The sequence below is a fragment of the Petromyzon marinus genome, chromosome 62 (assembly GCF_048934315.1).
Source record: "Petromyzon marinus isolate PM22_M1 ecotype Great Lakes invasive population chromosome 62, UKy_Petmar_22M1.pri1.0, whole genome shotgun sequence".
Taxonomy (NCBI): domain Eukaryota; kingdom Metazoa; phylum Chordata; class Hyperoartia; order Petromyzontiformes; family Petromyzontidae; genus Petromyzon; species Petromyzon marinus.
The window spans coordinates 1,049,833-1,070,583 of NC_133728.1; the positions used below are offsets into that span (position 1 = coordinate 1,049,833).

Below are 20,751 nucleotides of genomic sequence, written 5' to 3' on the forward strand. Positions count from 1 at the left end.
GTAGTCGACATCTCCTAGCCACCGTGATGATGATGAGAGAGACACGCAAACTCCCAATATACAGCAGCAGCAGCAGGCGTCGGGGTCTGGATCGAACCCACGACCTCCTGTATACCGGGCGAGGTAGTCGACATCTCCTAGCCACCGTGATGATGATGAGAGAGACACGCAAACTCCCAATATACAGCAGCAGCAGCAGGCGTCAGGGTCTGGATCGAACCCACGACCGCCTGTATACCGGGCGAGGTAGTCGACATCTCCTCGCCACACACGGCAGCAATCGCCACTCCCTCCCGTACTGGCAGCAGACCGATGGCCGCACGCCGGCCGGGTGCCCCCAGCCTCCTCGTTCCACGCAGGGGCAGCTGCCGCTGGGGGTGCCCTGTCAGTTGCGTGCAGCTGAGATGCAATTCGCTTGCCTCGTGCGTCGTCATCGTCGTCATCATCTTTATCGTCTTCATTGTCGTCGCCGTCAGTGGTGGAGTCGACATGATGACAACGATGATGGTGCTGCTGCTGCCGCTGCTGCTGCTGACTCTTCGTGCCGCGGCTGCTGGTTACCGTGTTGGTGACGCTGATGTCGTTATTGATTGATGGTAATTTGAGTGATTGTGGTTATAATGCTGCTGCTGCTGATGATATTATAGATATACTCAAGATGCTGCTGATGCAGATAAACTTAACATTTGCTGCTAATAACGCTATTGATCTTGTCTCTTATGATATTGATGATATCTTTTATGGATATACGTGGATCTTTGTCTTTGGTGTTTGCGGTGGTTGTGGTGGTTCTGAGTTGCTTTCTTTCACGCGCGGCTCCCTGCACGGCTTCGCTGCCGGTAGCGGAGAGAGGAGCGCGTGGAGGAGGGTAACGGAGCGAGAGATGGAGAGAAAGGTGGATGGTGATGAGGCGGCGGTGGTGGATGGTGATGAGGAGGAGGAAGATGGTGGGGGAGGGGAGGGCTAGAGTGTTATGTAATCAGTGCCACAGGGATGTGGCTAGTGTGTGAGAGTGGGACAGAGTTGTGAGAGAGTGTTATGGTGCACGCGAGAGAGTGTGTGGGAGAGAGCGAGAGAGCGATGGGTTGTGTGTGTGTGACAGGGTTTGTCTGCGAGCGTGGGGGAGCCACGACTAGAGCGTGTGCTCTAGTCGAGTTCAATTCCCGCTCACGGCCACCAACACCGGTGACGATTACCTGAACCGGTGCCGGGCCTCCACGTTAGGTCGACTCGGCTTCAAATGAGTACCTGGAGCGGTGTGTGAAGATCGCCACCGGGGAGACGAAGGCGGCCGGGCGTGGTGTTGGCCACCCGCCCCCTCGCGTGCCACGGCGCTCGGCCTTCATGGGTGCCGTCGCTCGCTAACGGCGCTCGCCCCGACATTCTGTTGACCCGGCGCGGAGGGGTGGTGGACGTTGCGGTTGGCGCCGTGACGAAGCCGGCGACCCAAGTTTCGTTTCTGGCTGGGCCGCACGCAAGCTCCGGGGGTTTTTGCGGCGTGCGTAACCGCCGCTCGCCGGTGAGTGAGGCGGGAGGCGGCCCGGTCCGTGGCGCCTTCCCATCGCCCACCGCCCCACCTCGTGTGCCTCGCCGGCCTAACGTGGGCGCTCCTCCTCGCTCGGCAGCACTTTGCCCCGTCGCTGTGCCAAGGCTACGCGGGGGATCTTTGTCTCGTGCACGGAAGTGTGTGCGCGTTTGTGAGTGTGGGCTCGGGAGAGCGATGCAGAACGTTCCGTGCGTGTGTGTGTGAAAGCGAGTGTGTGTGTGGGGGGGGGGAGCGGTGGTGTAGCGGTTAGCGCGCCGCACTTAGAACCCGGCGACCCGAGTTCGATTGCCGCTCACGGCCACCAACACCGTTGGCGATTGTCTGAACCGGTGCTGGGCCTCCCCTAGGTCGACTCGGCCTCAAATGAGTACCTGGTTTGGTGGGGTAAACATCGTCACTGGGGAGACAAAGGCGGCCGAGCGTGGTGTTGGCCAGCCCCCTCTTGTACCATGCTCTAACAGCACTTGCCCCAACAGTCTGTTACAGGCTACACGGGGGATCTTTGTCTGTGTGTGAGATTGCGAGTGTTCGACCGTGTGATAGTTTTGCTGTGTGTGTGTTTTATTCCTAGTGTGTTTATGGCTCTCTAGGCCTTCGTAGGCGCTGCTACTTGCCAACAGCACGTTCGCAGTCCGTTAACGCCGTACGGGTGAGGGGGTCTTTGTCTTTGTAGCTATACGCGGGAAAGAGGAACGCACGTGATAGACAATCAGAATGTATTTTCCCACTGGAGGAATCCGATGAGCTATAAAGCTGCTTTTTTTTTTACTTTACACAGATGCCCAGCAGAGAATCCAACTTGACTCGGAGGCATCTCACTGTGGCCGTCGAGTCAAAATCGGCGCACTGTGCGCGCGTGCGTGCGTGTGTGTGTCCGTGCGTGCGTGTGTGTGTGTCCGTGCGTGCGTGTGTGTGTGCGTGCGTGTGTGTGTGCGTGTGTACTTTGAACTTCTCTCGCACCGTACGGAGCCAACGGTGCTAATTGGGAGGTGCGGGCGGGGGAAGGGCTGTGACGCGGGACGCTGCTCCGAGGCCGGCCACGGAATGGGATGGGGGCGAGGCTGGCGATGGAGTGGCAGCCAAAGGAGGGAACGCCGGCCACCGTGGCGACGCTGGAGCGCGATGGGGTTGTGTTCGCGTGCAGGAGTCGACGTGGGTTGTGACGTGGAACAGCAGGGGGGGGATAGACCGGTGCTGATGAGTGCGACTGTGTGACCGAGTAGCTCGGATTGTTAATGTTGTGGCTTGGCTCTCCAACACACCGGTGTTGCTGCATTGGTTAACGAATTGGCACGTTCTGTTTACGTGACCAACCCTGGTGGCAGGTTTTAACGACACCACATTTATATATTTATGCCCAAAAAAAAATCTGCTTTGGATGATATTTATCGCGAAAGCCTTGGTGTTAAAGTGCCTGTGTGACTGTGTGTGTGTGAGTGAGACTGTGACTGTGCGACTGTGTGCGAGACTGCGTGCACAGCTGTCGATCGTCTCAGTCGGTGAACCCACAACCCCCGGGGTCTCGTGGAGTGGTGGCGCAGCGGTTGGCGTGGTGCGCCGAACGCCCACAACCCAGTTTGATTCTCGGCCACGGCCAACAGCAGTGATTATCTGAACCGGTCCTGGGTCGCCCCTAGGTGGACTCGGCCTCAAAACTAGTACCTGGTGCGGTGTGTAAACACCGCCACTTGCCCCAACAGTCTGTTGAGGCTGAACGGTGGGGTGGGGGGGATTTTTGTCGGTGTGTCCCCTCGGTCGGCTGACATTTGATTAAATATGTGAGCAGTGAGGCTTCTTAATGAGCTACTGCTGCTCCTGTGGTCTCTCTCTCGCTCTCTCTCACACACACCATCTCCCCCCTTCCCTCTGTCGTTCCGCAAAATCGTCAGCATCGTCGGCAGCCGCATGAGTGGCAGCAGCAGCAGCATCAAAAACCGCAGAAGTAAATCATCAGAAAGTGTTAACTGCAGCAGCATCAGCAGTAGCGCATCCATTTGCAGCTTTAGCAGCAGCACTGTTCACTGCAAGAGCAGCATGAGCAGCAGTGGGGCTAACACAAGCAGCAGCAGCAGCTGCAGCATCAGAAACATAATCAGAACCAGCAGCAGCATCCGTAGCAGCAGTATTATTAGCAGCAACGGCAAAAGCAAGCATCAGCAGTAAGACTGGTATCATCAGTGTAAAGAGCAATGTCGTTACCAGCAGAATCATCAGCAGAAGTAGCAGCATCAGCATTAAGACCGGCATCATCAGTGTAAAGAGCAATGTCGTTACCAGCAGCATCATCAGCAGAAGTAGCAGCATCATCAGCATTAAGACCGGCATCACCAGTGTAAAGAGCAATGTCGTTACCAGCAGAATCATCAGCAGAAGTAGCAGCATCATCAGCATTAAGACCGGCATCATCAGTGTAAAGAGCAATGTCGTTGCCAGCAGAATCATCAGCAGAAGTAGCAGCATCATCAGCATTAAGACCGGCATCATCAGTAAAGAGCAATGTCGTTACCAGCAGAATCATCAGCAGAAGTAGCAGCATCAGCATTACGACCGGCATCATCAGTGTAAAGGGCAATGTCGTTACCAGCAGCATCATCAGCAGAAGTAGCAGCATCATCAGCATTAAGACCGGCATCATCGGTGTAAAGAGCAATGTCGTTACCAGCAGAATCATCAGCAGAAGTAGCAGCATCATCAGCATTAAGACCGGCATCACCAGTGTAAAGAGCAATGTCGTTACCAGCAGAATCATCAGCAGAAGTAGCAGCATCATCAGCAGTAAGACCAGCATCATCAGTGTAAAGAGCAAAGTCGTTAACAGCAGCATCATCAGCAGAAGTAGCAGCATCATCAGCATTAAGACCGGCATCACCAGTGTAAAGGGCAATGTCGTTACCAGCAGAATCATCAGCAGAAGTAGCAGCATCATCAGCAGTAAGACCGGCATCATCAGTGTAAAGAGCAATGTCGTTACCAGCAGCATCGTCAGCAGAAGTAGCAGCATCATCAGCAGTAAGACCGGCATTATCAGTGTAAAGAGCAATGTCGTTACCAGCAGAATCATCAGCAGAAGTAGCAGCATCATCAGCATTAAGACCGGCATCACCAGTGTAAAGAGCAAGGTCGTTACCAGCAGCATCATCAGCAGAAGTAGCAGCATCATCAGCATTAAGACCGGCATCACCAGTGTAAAGAGCAAGGTCGTTACCAGCAGAATCATCAGCAGAAGTAGCAGCATCATCAGCATTAAGACCAGCATCACCAGTGTAAAGCGCAATGTCGTTACCAGCAGAATCATCAGCAGAAGTAGCAGCATCATCAGCATTAAGACCGGCATCACCAGTGTAAAGAGCAAGGTCGTTACCAGCAGCATCATCAGCATTAAGACCGGCATCACCAGTGTAAAGAGCAATGTCTTTACCAGCAGCAGCATTCTCACGAGTTGGGGCTGCAGTTGTGGATCAGAGTTCGGGTCAGGGCTGGTTGGGGTGAAGGCTGGGTGGTGTTGGGGTTGGGATCAGCTGGGTAGTTTTGGGGTCAGCTGGGTAGTTTTGGGATCAGCTGGGTAGTTTTGGGGTCAGCTGGTTGGTGTTGGGGTCAGCTGGTTGGTGTTGGGGTCTGGGCCGCGTGGTGTTGGGGTTGGGGTCTGGGCCGCGTGGTGTTGGGGTCTAGGCCATGTGGTGTTGGTGTTGGGGTCTGGGCCGTGTGGTGTTGGTGTTGGGGTCTGGGCCGTGTGGTGTTGGGGTCTGGGCCGTGTGGTGTTGGGGTCTGGGCCGTGTGGTGTTGGGGTCTGGGCCGTGTGGTGTTGGGGTCTGGGCCGTGTGGTGTTGGGGTCTGGGCCGTGTGGTGTTGGGGTCTGGGCCGTGTGGTGTTGGGGTCTGGGCCGTGTGGTGTTGGGGTCTGGGCCTGGGCCGTGTGGTGTTGGGGTCTGGGCCTGGGCCGTGTGGTGTTGGGGTCTGGGCCTGGGCCGTGTGGTGTTGGGGTCTGGGCCTGGGCCGTGTGGTGTTGGGGTCTGGGCCTGGGCCGTGTGGTGTTGGGGTCTGGGCCGTGTGGTGTTGGGGTCTGGGCCGCTTGGTGTTGAGGTCTGGGCCGCGTGGTGTTTGGGTTGGGGCCGTGTGGTGTTTGGGTTGGGGTCTTGGCCGTGTGGTGTTGGGGTTGGGGCCGTGTGGTGTTGGGGTTGGGGTCTGGGCCGTGTGGTGTTTGGGTTGGGGCCGTGTGGTGTTGGGGTTGGGGTCTGGGCCGTGTGGTGTTGGGGTTGGGGCCGTGTGGTGTTGGGGTTGGGGTCTGGGCCGCGTGGTGTTGAGGTCTGGGCCGCGTGGTGTTTGGGTTGGGGTCGACATCACCGATCATCGTCCCCTAATGGCAGACTGATGCACAGGGACAGCTGCCGCCGGGGTGTGCCCCCTTTTAAAATGTGAGATGAGAGGGGAGTGGCTCATCGCGTGTGAAGCACAGAGCAGGGTGGTCTCGTGCTGAACGCAGTTCCTTACTCACGCGAGATTGTGGTTTAGGCCTACGGGTGTTCATTAAAACGTGAAATTTATTTTATACCCGCACATATTTTAAAATCCTGATTTGCATCGCTTTTATCCTAGAGAATGTGTCGCGGAAAGTAGACACCGCAGAACTACGTCCTGAGATAATTTCTCTTCCTTCAAGTGACCGCCCTGGTCCACGATCGGTCGAGGGTAGCGACTCTCCCCCTCGTCGCGTGGATATTCCTCCGCGTCCTCCGGTTTTTCCTTCCCACGTTTTAGAATCGAGTCCAGTCGACTCTGGATAATTATTCCGCGCTCGTGACGGGGAGGACGGCCGCAGGATAAATCGAAATCGACGATAATCCAAAAATATTAAACCATTTTCCACGGATCTCCGTGTCAAAAACCGAAGTTAAAATGACGACGCGACGCTTCCGTTTCTCCGCCGTCGCACAGTTTATCAAAAATTAAAACCTCGCAAACGATGGGATACTTGGTTCTAAATGAAACACAGCCGACGGTTTTGATTGTTGCTCTTTCGATTTTAGAACGAATAGTGAGCGATCGACCCCCCCCCCCCCCCCCCCCCCCCGATGGATCGGTGATGTGCGTGCTCGGCAATGGTCACTTTCCTGGCCCCTGCCCACCAGAAGACCTCGGCCAACTGGGTGGATGGCGGCAGAGCCACAGCCAATCAACATCAATCAAACTCCGCCACCCACTTTTGTAATGATATTGCAACTACTGTACTGTGGAGGCGATTGCGTGCATTTCGGATTAACCGGAGAAACGTATTTTTTCGGTTTAAGGACACATGTCCTTGTAATAAATATTTCCAAGAATGACGATGCATTGCTGCGTGTAGATGATTAATTTGGGCCCCGAGGGAAAATCCACGCGTTATGAATTTGTCAATCTCAGGTGCGCAGTAAATCCGCAAATCGGATAAACCGCACGGGGGGCAATCGAGAGTCGACTGCATTTGGTTGCTGTTAAAAATAATCCACATGATGACGATGAGCCACTTTGTTGTTGAGCTTTCATTTTGGGGTAGCCAGGTCGCTTCTGATAAAGAGCTACACGGTAGCTCGGGGGGGGAGCCTTACCTGGTAAAATAAAATACTTTTTTTTTTACCATGCCCTTACCCCTTGCCGTGACCGCTCCGCCATTTATCTGGGTGGTGGTTTGTGGCCTGTAAGTCAGCACTGTGTCGGCCAGGATTGGTGGATCATGTGCAGATGGGCTGTGAAGCTCTGTCAAGGAGGAGCCGTAACCCCTGCCTCGCCAGTAGAAGGCGGTACAGCAGGTGGGGTAATCTCCATCCATTTCCATCCGTACGGGAATAGAACGTTGCACCCTCGCGCGCGGCTGTTCTAGGGGTGGTCTGGTTTCCTCCCCGTGTGAATAGTGAACGAGGCCCGTCATTTAACAGGGGCTGGAGGCCCTCGTTCATCTGGGGAGTCGCACCATGATTGCCGTCAGCATCCATACCATCATAACGACCACCACGCCAATCAACACCACCACTGCTACCACGACCACCAACATCGCCTCCATTGTCACAGCTACCACAGTCATCCCACTAATCATCACCACCATTCCACTAATCATCACCACCACCCCACTAATCATCAGCAGCAGCACCACCACCACCTCCTTTACAACCCCCACCCCCGGCACCACGGCTGGCGCTCGCTCTCCGCACAGTGGAGCGGTCCAGCGTGCCTTGAGGAGTGGCGGGCGGGCGGGAGTGAGGGAGTGGGCGCCATGGCGACGGTTGCCGTGGCAGCATTGATCTCAGTGACGCACTTTCCTCCTCATGCCAGGTCTGGGAGGGGGAGGGGAGATGGTGTGGAGGAGAGAGACAAAGGCTGCCGTGTAGTTACAGTTTAGGGCTAATAACGTGGTGGACATAGTCCCTGTGTCCGAGTGAGTGTGTGAGTCTGACTGCGAGTGTCTTTTTGTGTAAGTGTCTGTGTATTTTTTTCTGTGCATCGGTGGGTTGTTTCAACCTAAAATAATTACTTGTCTATGGGTCACTATGTGAGTCTGTGGATCTTTGAGTTTGTGGTCGCAATGCCAGTCTGTGGGCCGCTATGTGATTGTGGTCTCTGCGAGTCTGCGGGGTCTCTGTGAGAGTCCGCGGGTCTCTGTGAGAGTCTGGGGTCTCTGTGAGAGTCAGCGGGGTCTCTGTGAGAGTCAGCGGGGTCTCAGAGTCTGTGGGGTCTGTGAGAGTCTACGGGCCTCTGTGCGAGTTTGCGGGGCCTCTGTGCGAGTCCGCGGGCCTCTGTGCGAGTTTCACGGGGCCTCTGTGCGAGTCTGTGGGGTCTCTGTGCGAGTCTGCGGGCCTCTGTGCGAGTTTGCGGGGCCTCTGTGCGAGTCTGTGGGGTCTCTGTGCGAGTCTGCGGGTCTCTGTGCGAGTCTGCGGGCCTCTGTGCAAGTCTGCGGGCCTCTGTGCGAGTCTGTGGGGTCTCTGTGTGGGGTCTCTGAGAGTCTGGGGCCTCTGTGAGAGTCTGTGGGGTCTCTGTGAAAGTCTGTGGGGTCTCTGTGCGTGTTTGCGGGGCCTCTGCGAGTCTGCGGGGTCTCTGTGAGAGTCCGCGGGGTCTCTGTGAGAGTCCGCGGGGTCTCTGTGCGAGTCTGCGGGGTCTTTGTGCGAGTCTGCGGGGTCTCTGTGAGAGTCTGTGGGGTCTCTGTGAGATTCAGCGGGGTCTCTGAGAGTCTGTGGGGTCTGTGAGTGTCTGCGGGCCTCTGTGCGAGTTTGCGGGGCCTCTGTGCGAGTCCGCGGGCCTCTGTGCGATTCTGTGGGGTCTCTGTGCGACTCTGTGGGGTCTCTGAGAGTCTGCAGGGTCTCTGTGAGAGTCTGTGGGGTCTCTGTGAGAGTCTGCGGGGTCTCTGTGAGAGTCTGCGGGGTCTCTGTGAGAGTCTGCGGGGTCTCTGAGAGTCTGCGGGGTCTCTGTGAGAGTCTGCGGGGTCTCTGTGTGGGGTCTTTGAGAGTCCGCGGGGTCTCTGTGAGAGTCTGTGGGGTCTCTGTGCGAGTCTGTGGGGTCTCTGTGAAAGTCTGTGGGGTCTCTGTGCGTGTTTGCAGGGCCTCTGTGCGAGTCTGCGGGGTCTCTGTGAGAGTCTGTGGGGTCTCTGTAAGTGTCTGTGGGGTCTCTGTGAGAGTCCGCGGGGTCTCTGTGAGAGTCCGCGGGGTCTCTGTGAGAGTCTGCGGGGTCTCTGTGCGAGTCCGCGGGGTCTCTGTGAGAGTCCGCGGGGTCTCTGTGAGAGTCCGCGGGGTCTCTGTGAGAGTCCGCGGGGTCTCTGTGCGAGTCCGCGGGGTCTCTGTGAGAGTCTGCGGGGCCTCTGTGAGAGTCTGCGGGGTCTGTGAGTGCGGGGTCTCTGTGAGAGTCTGTGGGGTCTCTGAGAGTCTGCGGGGTCTCTGTAAGAGTCTGCGGGGCCTCTGTGAGAGGCTGCGGGGTCTCTGTGCGAGTTTGCGGGGCCTCTGTGCGAGTCTGTGGGGTCTCTGTGAGAGTCCGCGCGGTCTCTGTGAGAGTCCGCGGGGTCTCTGTGCGAGTCTGCGGGGTCTTTGTGCGAGTCTGCGGGGTCTCTGTGAGAGTCTGTGGGGTCTCTGTGAGATTCAGCGGGGTCTCTGAGAGTCTGTGGGGTCTGTGAGTGTCTGCGGGCCTCTGTGCGAGTTTGCGGGGCCTCTGTGCGAGTCCGCGGGCCTCTGTGCGATTCTGTGGGGTCTCTGTGCGACTCTGTGGGGTCTCTGAGAGTCTGCGGGGTCTCTGTGAGAGTCTGCGGGGTCTCTGTGAGAGTCTGCGGGGTCTCTGTGAGAGTCTGCGGGGTCTCTGTGAGAGTCTGCGGGGTCTCTGTGAGAGTCTGCGGGGTCTCTGTGAGAGTCTGCGGGGTCTCTGTGTGGGGTCTTTGAGAGTCCGCGGGGTCTCTGTGAGAGTCTGTGGGGTCTCTGTGCGAGTCTGTGGGGTCTCTGTGAAAGTCTGTGGGGTCTCTGTGCGTGTTTGCAGGGCCTCTGTGCGAGTCTGCGGGGTCTCTGTGAGAGTCTGTGGGGTCTCTGTAAGAGTCTGTGGGGTCTCTGTGAGAGTCCGCGGGGTCTCTGTGAGAGTCCGCGGGGTTTCTGTGAGAGTCTGCGGGGTCTCTGTGCGAGTCCGCGGGGTCTCTGTGAGAGTCCGCGGGGTCTCTGTGCGAGTCCGCGGGGTCTCTGTGAGAGTCTGCGCGGCCTCTGTGAGAGTCTGCGGGGTCTGTGAGTGCGGGGTCTCTGTGAGAGTCTGTGGGGTCTCTGTGAGAGTCTGCGGGGTCTCTGTGAGAGTCTGCGGGGCCTCTGTGAGAGGCTGCGGGGTCTCTGTGCGAGTCTGTGGGGTCTCTGTGCGAGTCTGCGGGGTCTCTGTGCGAGTCCGCGGGGTCTCTGTGAGAGTCCGCGGGGTCTCTGTGCGAGTCCGCGGGGTCTCTGTGCGAGGCTGCGGGGTCTCTGTGAGAGTCTGTGGGGTCTCTGTGAGGGTCAGCGGGGTCTCTGAGAGTCTGTGGGGTCTGTGAGTGTCTGCGGGCCTCTGTGCGGGTTTGCGGGGCCTCTGTGCGAGTCCGCGGGCCTCTGTGCGATTCTGTGGGGTCTCTGTGCGACTCTGTGGGGTCTCTGAGGGTCTGCGGGGTCTCTGTGAGAGTCTGCGGGGTCTCTGAGAGTCTGCGGGGTCTCTGAGAGTCTGCGGGGTCTCTGTATGGGGTCTTTGAGAGTCCGCGGGGTCTCTGTGAGAGTCTGTGGGGTCTCTGTGCGAGTCTGTGGGGTCTCTGTGAAAGTCTGTGGGGTCTCTGTGCGTGTTTGCAGGGCCTCTGTGCGAGTCTGCGGGGTCTCTGTGAGAGTCTGTGGGGTCTCTGTAAGAGTCTGTGGGGTCTCTGTGAGAGTCCGCGGGGTCTCTGTGAGAGTCTGTGGGGCCTCTGTGAGAGTCTGCGGGGTCTCTGTGCGAGTCTGCGGGGTCTCTGTGCGAGTCCGCGGGGTCTCTGTGAGAGTCTGCGGGATCTCTGTGAGAGTCCGCGGGGTCTCTGTGCGAGTCTGCGGGGCCTCTGTGAGAGTCTGCGGGGTCTGTGAGTGTCCACGGGGTCTCTGTGAGAGTCTGTGGGGTCTCTGAGAGTCTGCGGGGTCTGTGAGTGCTGGGTCTCTGTGAGAGTCTGTGGGGTCTCTGTGAGAGTCTGTGGGGTCTCTGTGAGAGTCTGTGGGGTCTCTGTGAGAGTCCGCAGGGTCTCTGTGGGTCTCTGTGCGAGTCTGCGGGGCCTCTGTGAGAGTCTGCGGGGCCTCTGTGAGAGTCTGCGGGGCCTCTGTGAGAGTCTGCGGGGTCTCTGTGCGAGTCTGCGGGGTCTCTGTGCGAGTCTGCGGGGTCTCTGTGAGAGTCTGCGGGGTCTCTGTGAGAGTCTGCGGGGCCTCTGTGAGAGTCCGCGGGGTCTCTGTGCGAGTCCGCGGGGTCTCTGTGAGAGTCTGCGGGGCCTCTGTCAGAGTCTCGTCCCTTCACCTGATGAAGGCCGCTTGTGTTGTGGCCGAAACGTCGTGAGAATATTATTGTGGTATTTTATTTTGTCAATTTATTATTTTATTCTCATTCTACGTGACTTTACCGAAAGAACCAAAGAAGATGAATCCTTGCAGTCACGAAAGCTTTAAATCGAAGCTTTTTTTAATTTTTAATCCTTTCCCGTGTTCCGTGCCGTCTGCAGGTTGCAGGGTGGTGGGTCTCCCAAATCTCTCGAACACGCAAAGCCGCTCGGCGTTCATTCTCTTGAGAGAGGCACCGTTGATTTTAAAGACATTGTTACCGCAGAGAAGCGTAGCGACACGACCGCCGGCATTCGACGTTAGCCAGGCGCCAAATCTGTCCCACACGCACCTCCTCTCGCGTGGCCTTGTGTGAGCCTCGGGTGGTTACGTCTTCCGGCCTGAAAATGCCCTGATGTTAAGTTGTTTTACTTCGGTTTTTCTTCGGATTTCCGTTCCGATGACATACGCGCACACGCGTACGTCATCGTGACGGTACCGGAAGAGAAACTGATGACGTACACGCACACGTCATCGGAATGGGAAATGGTTGATGGGCTGTTGTCGCACAGTCGTGTTCGCCGATACGGTGTCGGATGTCTGCGAAGCGATCATCGCCATACCACTGCTGGTTCCCCCCCCCCCCCCCCCCCCCCGAGCATCTCCGTGAGAGTCCCTGCCCTCCCACGAGCCTTCCCCGTCGCTGCCGCTACCGCCGTCTGTATCTGTGAGTGGGCGTGGTTCTGACCACCCACCCCCTCAACGTGCCGTGCCGGCCTTCACAGGTGCGACTCGCTAAAAGCACTTGCCACCAACGGTCTGTTGAGGTCTTTGTACGTCTGCAATTCTTTCGCACCGTACGTAGCCCACCGTGCTAATCGGAGGTGCGGGGGAAGGACAACAAACTTAAAGGCAACAACAAAAAGCAGCTACGAAAGGAACGAGTTTGTCGATTTAGATGATGATTTAAAAGCCCACAGCTCCAGTGGCTTCCTAGTGTCACAAAGGAGGAGGAGCGTTCCCCACGGCCGCCGAAGCGCATCTGAAGAACGTCTTAACGCTTGCTGTGCGCTCCACGCTGGGAGAAAATAACGGTGAATAATTTATCACACGTGGCTCTGGCGCTCGCGTTCCTACGGCCTGCGGCTGCTGCTGCTGCGGCTGCTGCTGCTGCTGCGGCTGCTGCTACTGCTGCGGCTGCTGCTGCGGCTGCTGCGGCTGCTGCGGCTGCTGCGGCTGCTGCTGCGGCTGCTGCAGCTGCTGCGGCTGCTGCGGCTGCTGCTGCTGCTACGTACGACCCCAATTGAGTAATTTGCAGTGTTGAGGTTTTGAAATTGGGAGCTGATCCCCCGCCGGTGGCACGCGGCGGCTCCGCTCTTGCCCAACGATGTCACGGGAATCTGTAACGCCAGCTGGGAGCACAGCAGACGGATTGTAGTAGTAGTAGTGGTGGTGGTCAAAGTAGTAGTAGTGGTCATAGTTGTAGTCGTAATAGTAGTGGTGGTCATAGTACTGGTGGTCATAGTAGTAGCAGTGGTAGTAGTGGTCATAGTAGTAGTAGTAGTGGTCATAGTAGTCGTAGTGGTCGTGGTAGTGGTGGTCGTAGTTGTGGTTATACTCTCCATAGTCATAGTGGTATTAGTAGTAGTACTAGTCATAGTACTAGCCATAGTCATAGTACTAGCCATAGTCGTAGTACTAGCCGTACTAGTCGTAGTACTAGCCATAGTCGTAGTAGTACTAGTAGTAGTACAAGTCGTAGTACTAGCCATAGTCGTAGTAGTACTAGTAGTAGTACTAGCCATAGTCGTAGTAGTACTAGTCGTAGTACTAGCCATAGTCGTAGTAGTACTAGTCGTAGTAGTACTAGTTATAGTCGTAGTAGTACTAGTCATAGTACTAGTCATAGTCGTTATAGTCGTAGTAGTACTAGTCATAGTACTAGTCATAGTCGTAGTAGTACTAGTAGTAGTACTAGTAGTAGTACTAGTCATAGTCGTAGTACTAGTTATAGTCGTAGTAGTACTAGCCGTAGTCGTAGTACTAGTTATAGTCGTAGTGATACTAGTTATAGTCGTAGTAGTACTAGTTATAGTAGTGGTCGTAATGGTAGTCTGAGTAGTTGACGTATTTGACGGTCAACACTCGGACAGCGTGGTAATAACCGGGGCGGCCTGCCGGATAACGACCACGAACCTCCGCTACTGCTGGGCCGCGTCACCGCTTTCACCGTGTCCATGCCAAAATCGAATGCTCTGAAGAAGGGTCATTGCCCGAAACGCCGCCTATTTGTTCCCTTTTAAGAACGCGAATCTTTATTTAGATCTTAGGAGGAATCCGATGAGCTATGAAGCTCTTTACGCACAGATGTCCAGTCGTGGGCACGGGGTCACAGCAAAGTTACAACAGCACAACACAATGCTAACAACAGCACGATAGGAGTACAGCATAGAGAAGATGGTGAGATAGTCGATACATAATACATGCTTAATACATAATAGATTCTTAGTTGGGTTAGATCACGTAAATATATAAATGTGTCGTTAAAACCCACCACCATCCGACACAGCCAACTAGTAATGGCTGTCGCGTAAACAGAACGTGGCCAAATTCGTCACTAGTGTACAACACACCTCCGTGTCGGAGAGCCAAGCCACAACATTTACAATCTGAGTACGACGTTTCGCCAGTAATTAGAACCAGCTTCATCAGGCGACAGCCAAAACGAAAACCTGTTTTTATGGATGCCATTGGTCGCCAAAGCTTTCTACGTGTCAAACTCGCATTTACACAGTGCGTCTGCCGCATCCAGCACCAATCTCCTGCTTACCCGGTCTGTTGTTTGAGGCCCGGTGAAAACGCTGTTCTAGTAGATACGCGAGCATGTGGAGTTGGTGGTTGTTGTGGTGGTGGTTGTGGTGGTTGTCAGTGCTGATGAGACCGCAGGGACTGCATCGGTAGGGGGCGGCGAGTGACCTTCCACTGCGGCCTTCTCTCTCTGTCTCTCCGCGTGCAGGTGGCCATTAAGATCGTGGACAAGACGCAGCTGGACGAGGAAAACCTCAAGAAAATTTTTCGCGAGGTCCAAATCATGAAGATGCTGAAGCACCCACACATAGTGCGCCTATACCAGGTATGCCGTCTCCCTCCCTGCCTCACCGCTCCCCTCCCCCTTCCCCACCTTGCGCCCCGAGTTGCAACGTGCGAGCGAGCCGTGCGTTGAACCCGTGTGTGTGCGGTGCCCCCCTCCCGCAGGTGATGGAGACGGAGAGGATGATCTACCTGGTGACTGAGTACGCCAGTGGCGGAGAGATCTTCGGTGAGGGCCGAGCCGGCGCCGGCACCGCGGTCCACCGGGGTTCAATCCCAGAGCCCCCTGGGCTCGCGCTCGCTGTGCGCACGCAACACGTGGGAGTGTCGCCTCTGCACCCACACTCGCTGAAGACGTTGCACCTCTCCGCCCCTCCCCGTGTCTCTCATTTACTCCCCTCGACTCCCCTCGACTCCCCTCTCCTCCGCCGTCCCACCGTCTCGTCCCGCCCGCCCGCCCTCCCCAGACCACCTGGTGGCGCACGGGAGGATGGCGGAGAAGGACGCGCGTCGCAAGTTCAAGCAGATTGTGGCGGCGGTGAACTTCTGCCACTCGCGCCGCGTGGTGCACCGTGACCTCAAGGCCGAGAACCTGCTGCTGGACCACAACCTGAACATCAAAGATCGCCGGTCGGCCTCGCTCGCTCGCTCGCTCACTCCCACACTCATTCGTACGCTCAATCACTCCCACACTCATTCGTACTCTCGCTCACTCCCACACTCATTCGTACGCTCGCTCACTCAATCACTCGCACACTCACAGCCTTGCTCGCTCACTCACTCCCACACTCATTCGTACGCTCACTCACTCCCACACTCATTCGTATGCTCACTCACTCCCACACTCATTCGTACGCTCGCTCACTCCCACACTCATTCGTACGCTCGCTCACTCCCACACTCATTCGTACGCTCACTCACTCAATCACTCGTACACTCACAGCCTTGCTTGCTCGCTCAATCACTCCCACACTCATTCATATGCTTGCTCCCTCCCACACTCATTCATACGCTCGCTCACTCCCACACTCATTCGTACGCTCGCTCACTCCTACACTCATTCATACGCTCACTCCCACACTCATTCGTACACTCGCTCACTCAATCACTCGCACACTCATTCATACGCTCGCTCAGTCCCACACTCATTCGTACGCTTGCTCACTCCCACACTCATTCGTAACGCTCGCTCACTCCCACACTCATTCGTACGCTCGCTCACTCCCACACTCATTCGTACGCTCACTCACTCCCACACTCATTCGTACGCTCACTCACTCCCACACTCATTCGTACGCTCGCTCACTCCCACACTCATTCGTACGCTCGCTCACTCCCACACTCATTCATACGCTCGCTCATTCCCACACTCATTCGTACGCTCACTCACTCCCACACTCATTCGTACGCTCACTCACTCCTACACTCATTCGTACGCTCGCTCACTCAACCACTCGCAAACTCACAGCATTGCTTGCTCGCTCACTCACTCCCACACTCATTCATACGCTCAGTCACTCCCACACTCATTCGTACGCTCAATCACTCCCACACTCATTCGTACGCTCAATCACTCCCACACTCATTCGTATGCTCAATCACTCCCACACTCATTCGTACGCTCGCTCACTCCCACGCTCATTCGCTCGCACGCTCACTCACTCCCACGCTCATTCGCACGCTCGCTCACTCGCTCGCTCACTCCCACGCTCATTAACATGCTCACTCGCTCAATCACTCGCTCCCACACTTATTCACTCGGTCACTCGTTCGGTCACTCGCTCGATCACTCGCTCGGTCACTCGCTCGGTCACTCCCACGCTAATTCACATGCTCGCTCACTCCCACCTCCCACGCTCATACGCTCGCTCAATCGCTAACTCACACGCTCATTTGCTCACTCGCACGCTCATTCACACGTTCACTCACTCGTGCTCTCGCTCACTCGGACACTCGCTCGCGCGCGTCAACAGACGCAAAGATCCTCCGGCGTAGCCTTTAGCAGACTGCCGGGGCAAGTTCTGTCCTCGAGCACCGACGGAGGGTCGGCACGGCGCACGACGGGGTTGTGTGAACCGCGTTGCCGCGGCATTGTGTGGCGGCCGTGCCGTCTCCGGCGTCCCGCGGGATGCGCCGGGGGCCACGCGGCGGCGGCAGGAAGGGCGGAGCGCGGCGCAGACAAAGCTCCCCCGTGTAGCCTCGCGGGACCGCTGGGGGCAAGTGCCGTTGGCGAGCGGCGCCTGCGAAGGCCGGCGCGGCCGCTGCCTCGAGCAGGGCTGGATTCCCGGCAACCTCGCCCCACGGGGCCGTCTTTGTCTCCCCGACGCCGATGTAAGGCCGAGTCTCGCCCTAGGCGAGGCCCGGGCCCCGGGTTTCGATGGTCGGCACGAATGTTGGCCGTGAGCGGGAATCGGAACCCGGGTTTGCGAGGTTCGTAGCGCGATGCGCTACCCGCTGCACGGGCCCACGCGCTCGCGCTGACGTTCCGATTCGCCTACACGCCAACACACGCCAACACACGCCAACACACGCCAACACACGCCAACACACGCAACCATCGATTCAATTACTCGCTTGCACGCTCGCTCGCCGACTTGCCGAATCGCTCACTCGTTCCCTTTCCTACTCGGACAGAATCACTGGTTTCTCACTTGTTCAGTCTTCTCATTCGCTGACAAGACTACCCAGGCCCTCGCCACCACAGACACTGAACTCTACACACTGACACACACCGTCACACACTGAACCATACACACACCACCACGTCGCACAACCCCACATCCACAGTGACGCACGCACGCTGAAACCTACACGCCACACCCCTGTACACCCCTGTACACACATTCACATCCCCACACACGCACACACGCACACACACATCCCGCACGCACGCACACACACAGCCCCGCACGCACGCACACACACATCCCCGCACGCACACACACGCACACATCCTCGCACGCACACACACGCACACACACGCACACACGCACGCACACACACGCACACACACGCACACACGCACACACACGCACACACACACACACACACGTGTGCACATCCTGTCTCTCCCGGGCGACGGGCGCGAGGGCGACGTGAGCAGCATTGTCAGCAGCTTCCTGTGCCTCCTCCCCATCCTCCTCCTCACCATCTCGCTCCTCTCCCTCACCATCTCGCTCCCTCTCCCTCACCATCTCGCTCCTCTCCCTCACCATCTCACTCCACTCCCTCACCATCTCACTCTCCTCCCTCACCATCTCACTCCCCTCTCTCACCATCTCACTCCCCTCCCTCACCATCTCGCTCCCTCCTCACCTTTCTCACTCTCTCCCCTCACCATCTCACTCCTCCTCCCTCACCATCTCACTCCCTCTCTCACCATCTCACTCCCCTCTCTCACCATCTCACTCCTCTCCCTCACCATCCTCGCTCCCCTCCCTCACCATCTCGCTCCCCTCCCTCACCATCTCACTCCTCCCTCCCTCACCATCTCACTCCCCTCCCTCACCTTCTCACTCCTCTCCCTCACCATCTCGCTCCCCTCCCTCACCATCTCGCTCCCCTCCCTCACCATCTCACTCCTCTCCCTCACCATCTCGCTCCCCTCCCCTCACCATCTCACTCCTCCTCCCTCACATCTCACTCCCCTCTCTCACCATCTCCTCCCCTCCCTCAACCATCTCACTCCCCTCCCTCACCATCTCACTCCTCTCCCCTCACCATCTCACTCCTCCTCCCTCACCATCTCACTCCTCCTCCTCTCACCATCTCACTCCCCTCCCTCACCATCTCACTCCTCTCTCTCACCATCTCACTCCTCTCCCTCACCATCTCACTCCACTCCCTCACCATCTCACTCCTCCTCCCTCACCATCTCACTCCCCTCTCTCACCATCTCACTCCTCTCCCTCACCATCTCGCTCCCCTCCCTCACCATCTCACTCCTCTCCCTCACCATCTCACTCCCCTCTCTCACCATCTCACTCCCCTCTCTCACCATCTCACTCCTCTCCCTCACCATCTCGCTCCCCTCCCTCACCATCTCGCTCCCCTCCCTCACCATCTCACTCCTCTCCCTCACCATCTCGCTCCCCTCCCTCACCATCTCACTCCCCTCCCTCACCTTCTCACTCCTCTCCCTCACCATCTCGCTCCCCTCCCTCACCATCTCGCTCCCCTCCCTCACCTTCTCACTCCTCTCTCTCACCATCTCGCTCCCCTCCCTCACCATCTCGCTCCCCTCCCCCTCGCTCCCCTCCCTCACCATCTCACTCCCCTCCCCTCACCATCTCACTCCCCTCCCTCACCATCTCACTCCCCCTCCCTCACCATCTCACTCCCCTCACTCACCATCTTCGCTCCCCTCCCTCACCATCTCACTCCCCTCCCTCACCTTCTCACTCCTCTCCCTCACCATCTCGCTCCCCTCCCTCACCATCTCACTCCCCTCCCTCACCATCTCACTCCTCTCCCTCACCATCTCGCTCCACTCCCTCACCATCTCGCTCCCCTCCCCCTCGCTCCCCTCCCTCACCATCTCGCTCCCCTCCCTCACCATCTCACTCCCCTCCCTCACCATCTCACTCCCCTCACTCACCATCTCACTCCCCTCCCTCACCATCTCACTCCCCTCCCTCACCATCTCACTCCCCCTCCCTCACCATCTCACTCCCCTCCCTCACCATCTCACTCCCCTCCCTCACCATCTCACTCCCCTCCCTCACCATCTCACTCCCCTCCCTCACCATCTCACTCCCCTCCCTCACCATCTCACTCCCCTCCCTCACCATCTCACTCCCCTCCCTCACCATCTCGCTCCCCTCCCTCACCATCTCACTCCCCTCCCTCACCATCTCTCTCCCCTCCCTCACCATCTCACTCCCCTCCCTCACCATCTCACTCCCCTCCCTCACCATCTCACTCCCCTCCCTCACCATCTCACTCCCCTCCCTCACCATCTCACTCCCCTCCCTCACCATCTCACTCCCCTCCCTCACCATCTCACTCCCCTCCCTCACCATCTCACTCCCCTCCCTCACCATCTCACTCCCCTCCCTCACCATCTCACTCCCCTCCCTCACCATCTCACTCCCCTCCCTCACCATCTCACTCCCCTCCCTCACCATCTCACTCCCCTCCCTCACCATCTCACTCCCCTCCCTCACCATCTCACTCCCCTCCCTCACCATCTCACTCCCCTCCCTCACCATCTCACTCCCCTCCCTCACCATCTCACTCCCCTCCCTCACCATCTCACTCCCCTCACTCACCATCTCGCTCCCCTCCCTCACCATCTCACTTCTCTCCCTCACCATCTCGCTCCCCTCCCTCACCATCTCGCTCCCCTCCCCCTCGCTCCCCTCCCTCACCATCTCACTCCCCTCCCTCACCATCTCACTCCCCCCCTCACCATCTCACTCCCTCCCTCACCATCTCACTCCCCTCCCTCACCATCTCACTCCCCTCCCTCACCATCTCACTCCCCTCCCTCACCATCTCACTCCCCTCCCTCACCATCTCACTCCCCTCACTCACCATCTCGCTCCCCTCCCTCACCATCTCACTCCCCTCCCTCACCATCTCACTCCCCTCACTCACCATCTCACTCCCCTCCCTCACCATCTCACTCCCCTCCCTCACCATCTCACTCCCCTCCCTCACCATCTCACTCCCCTCCCTCACCATCTCGCTCCCCTCCCTCACCATCTCACTCCCCTCCCTCACCATCTCACTCCCCTCCCTCACCATCTCACTCCCCTCCCTCACCATCTCACTCCCCTCCCTCACCATCTCGCTCCCCTCACTCACCATCTCGCTCCCCTCCCTCACCATCTCGCTCCCCTCCCTCACCATCTCGCTCCCCTCCCTCACCATCTCACTCCCCTCCCTCACCATCTCACTCCCCTCCCTCACCATCTCACTCCCCTCCCTCACCATCTCACTCCCCTCCCTCACCATCTCACTCCCCTCCCTCACCATCTCACTCCCCTCCCTCACCATCTCACTCCCCTCCCTCACCATCTCACTCCCCTCCCTCACCATCTCACTCCCCTCCCTCACCATCTCACTCCCCTCCCTCACCATCTCACTCCCCTCCCTCACCATCTCACTCCCCTCCCTCACC

The 20,751-nt window shown here is 57.6% G+C and overlaps 1 protein-coding gene across 1 annotated transcript in view; it reads left to right on the forward strand.

Annotated features, from left to right (window-relative positions):
- Positions 1-20,751, forward strand: part of LOC116955846 (serine/threonine-protein kinase SIK3-like) — a 91,195-nt gene that overhangs the window by 12,716 nt on the left and 57,728 nt on the right. Inside the window, 3 exon segments of the mRNA XM_076053747.1 lie at positions 14,554-14,670; positions 14,793-14,856; positions 15,095-15,253. Coding sequence (XP_075909862.1) covers positions 14,554-14,670; positions 14,793-14,856; positions 15,095-15,253 — 340 coding nt within the window.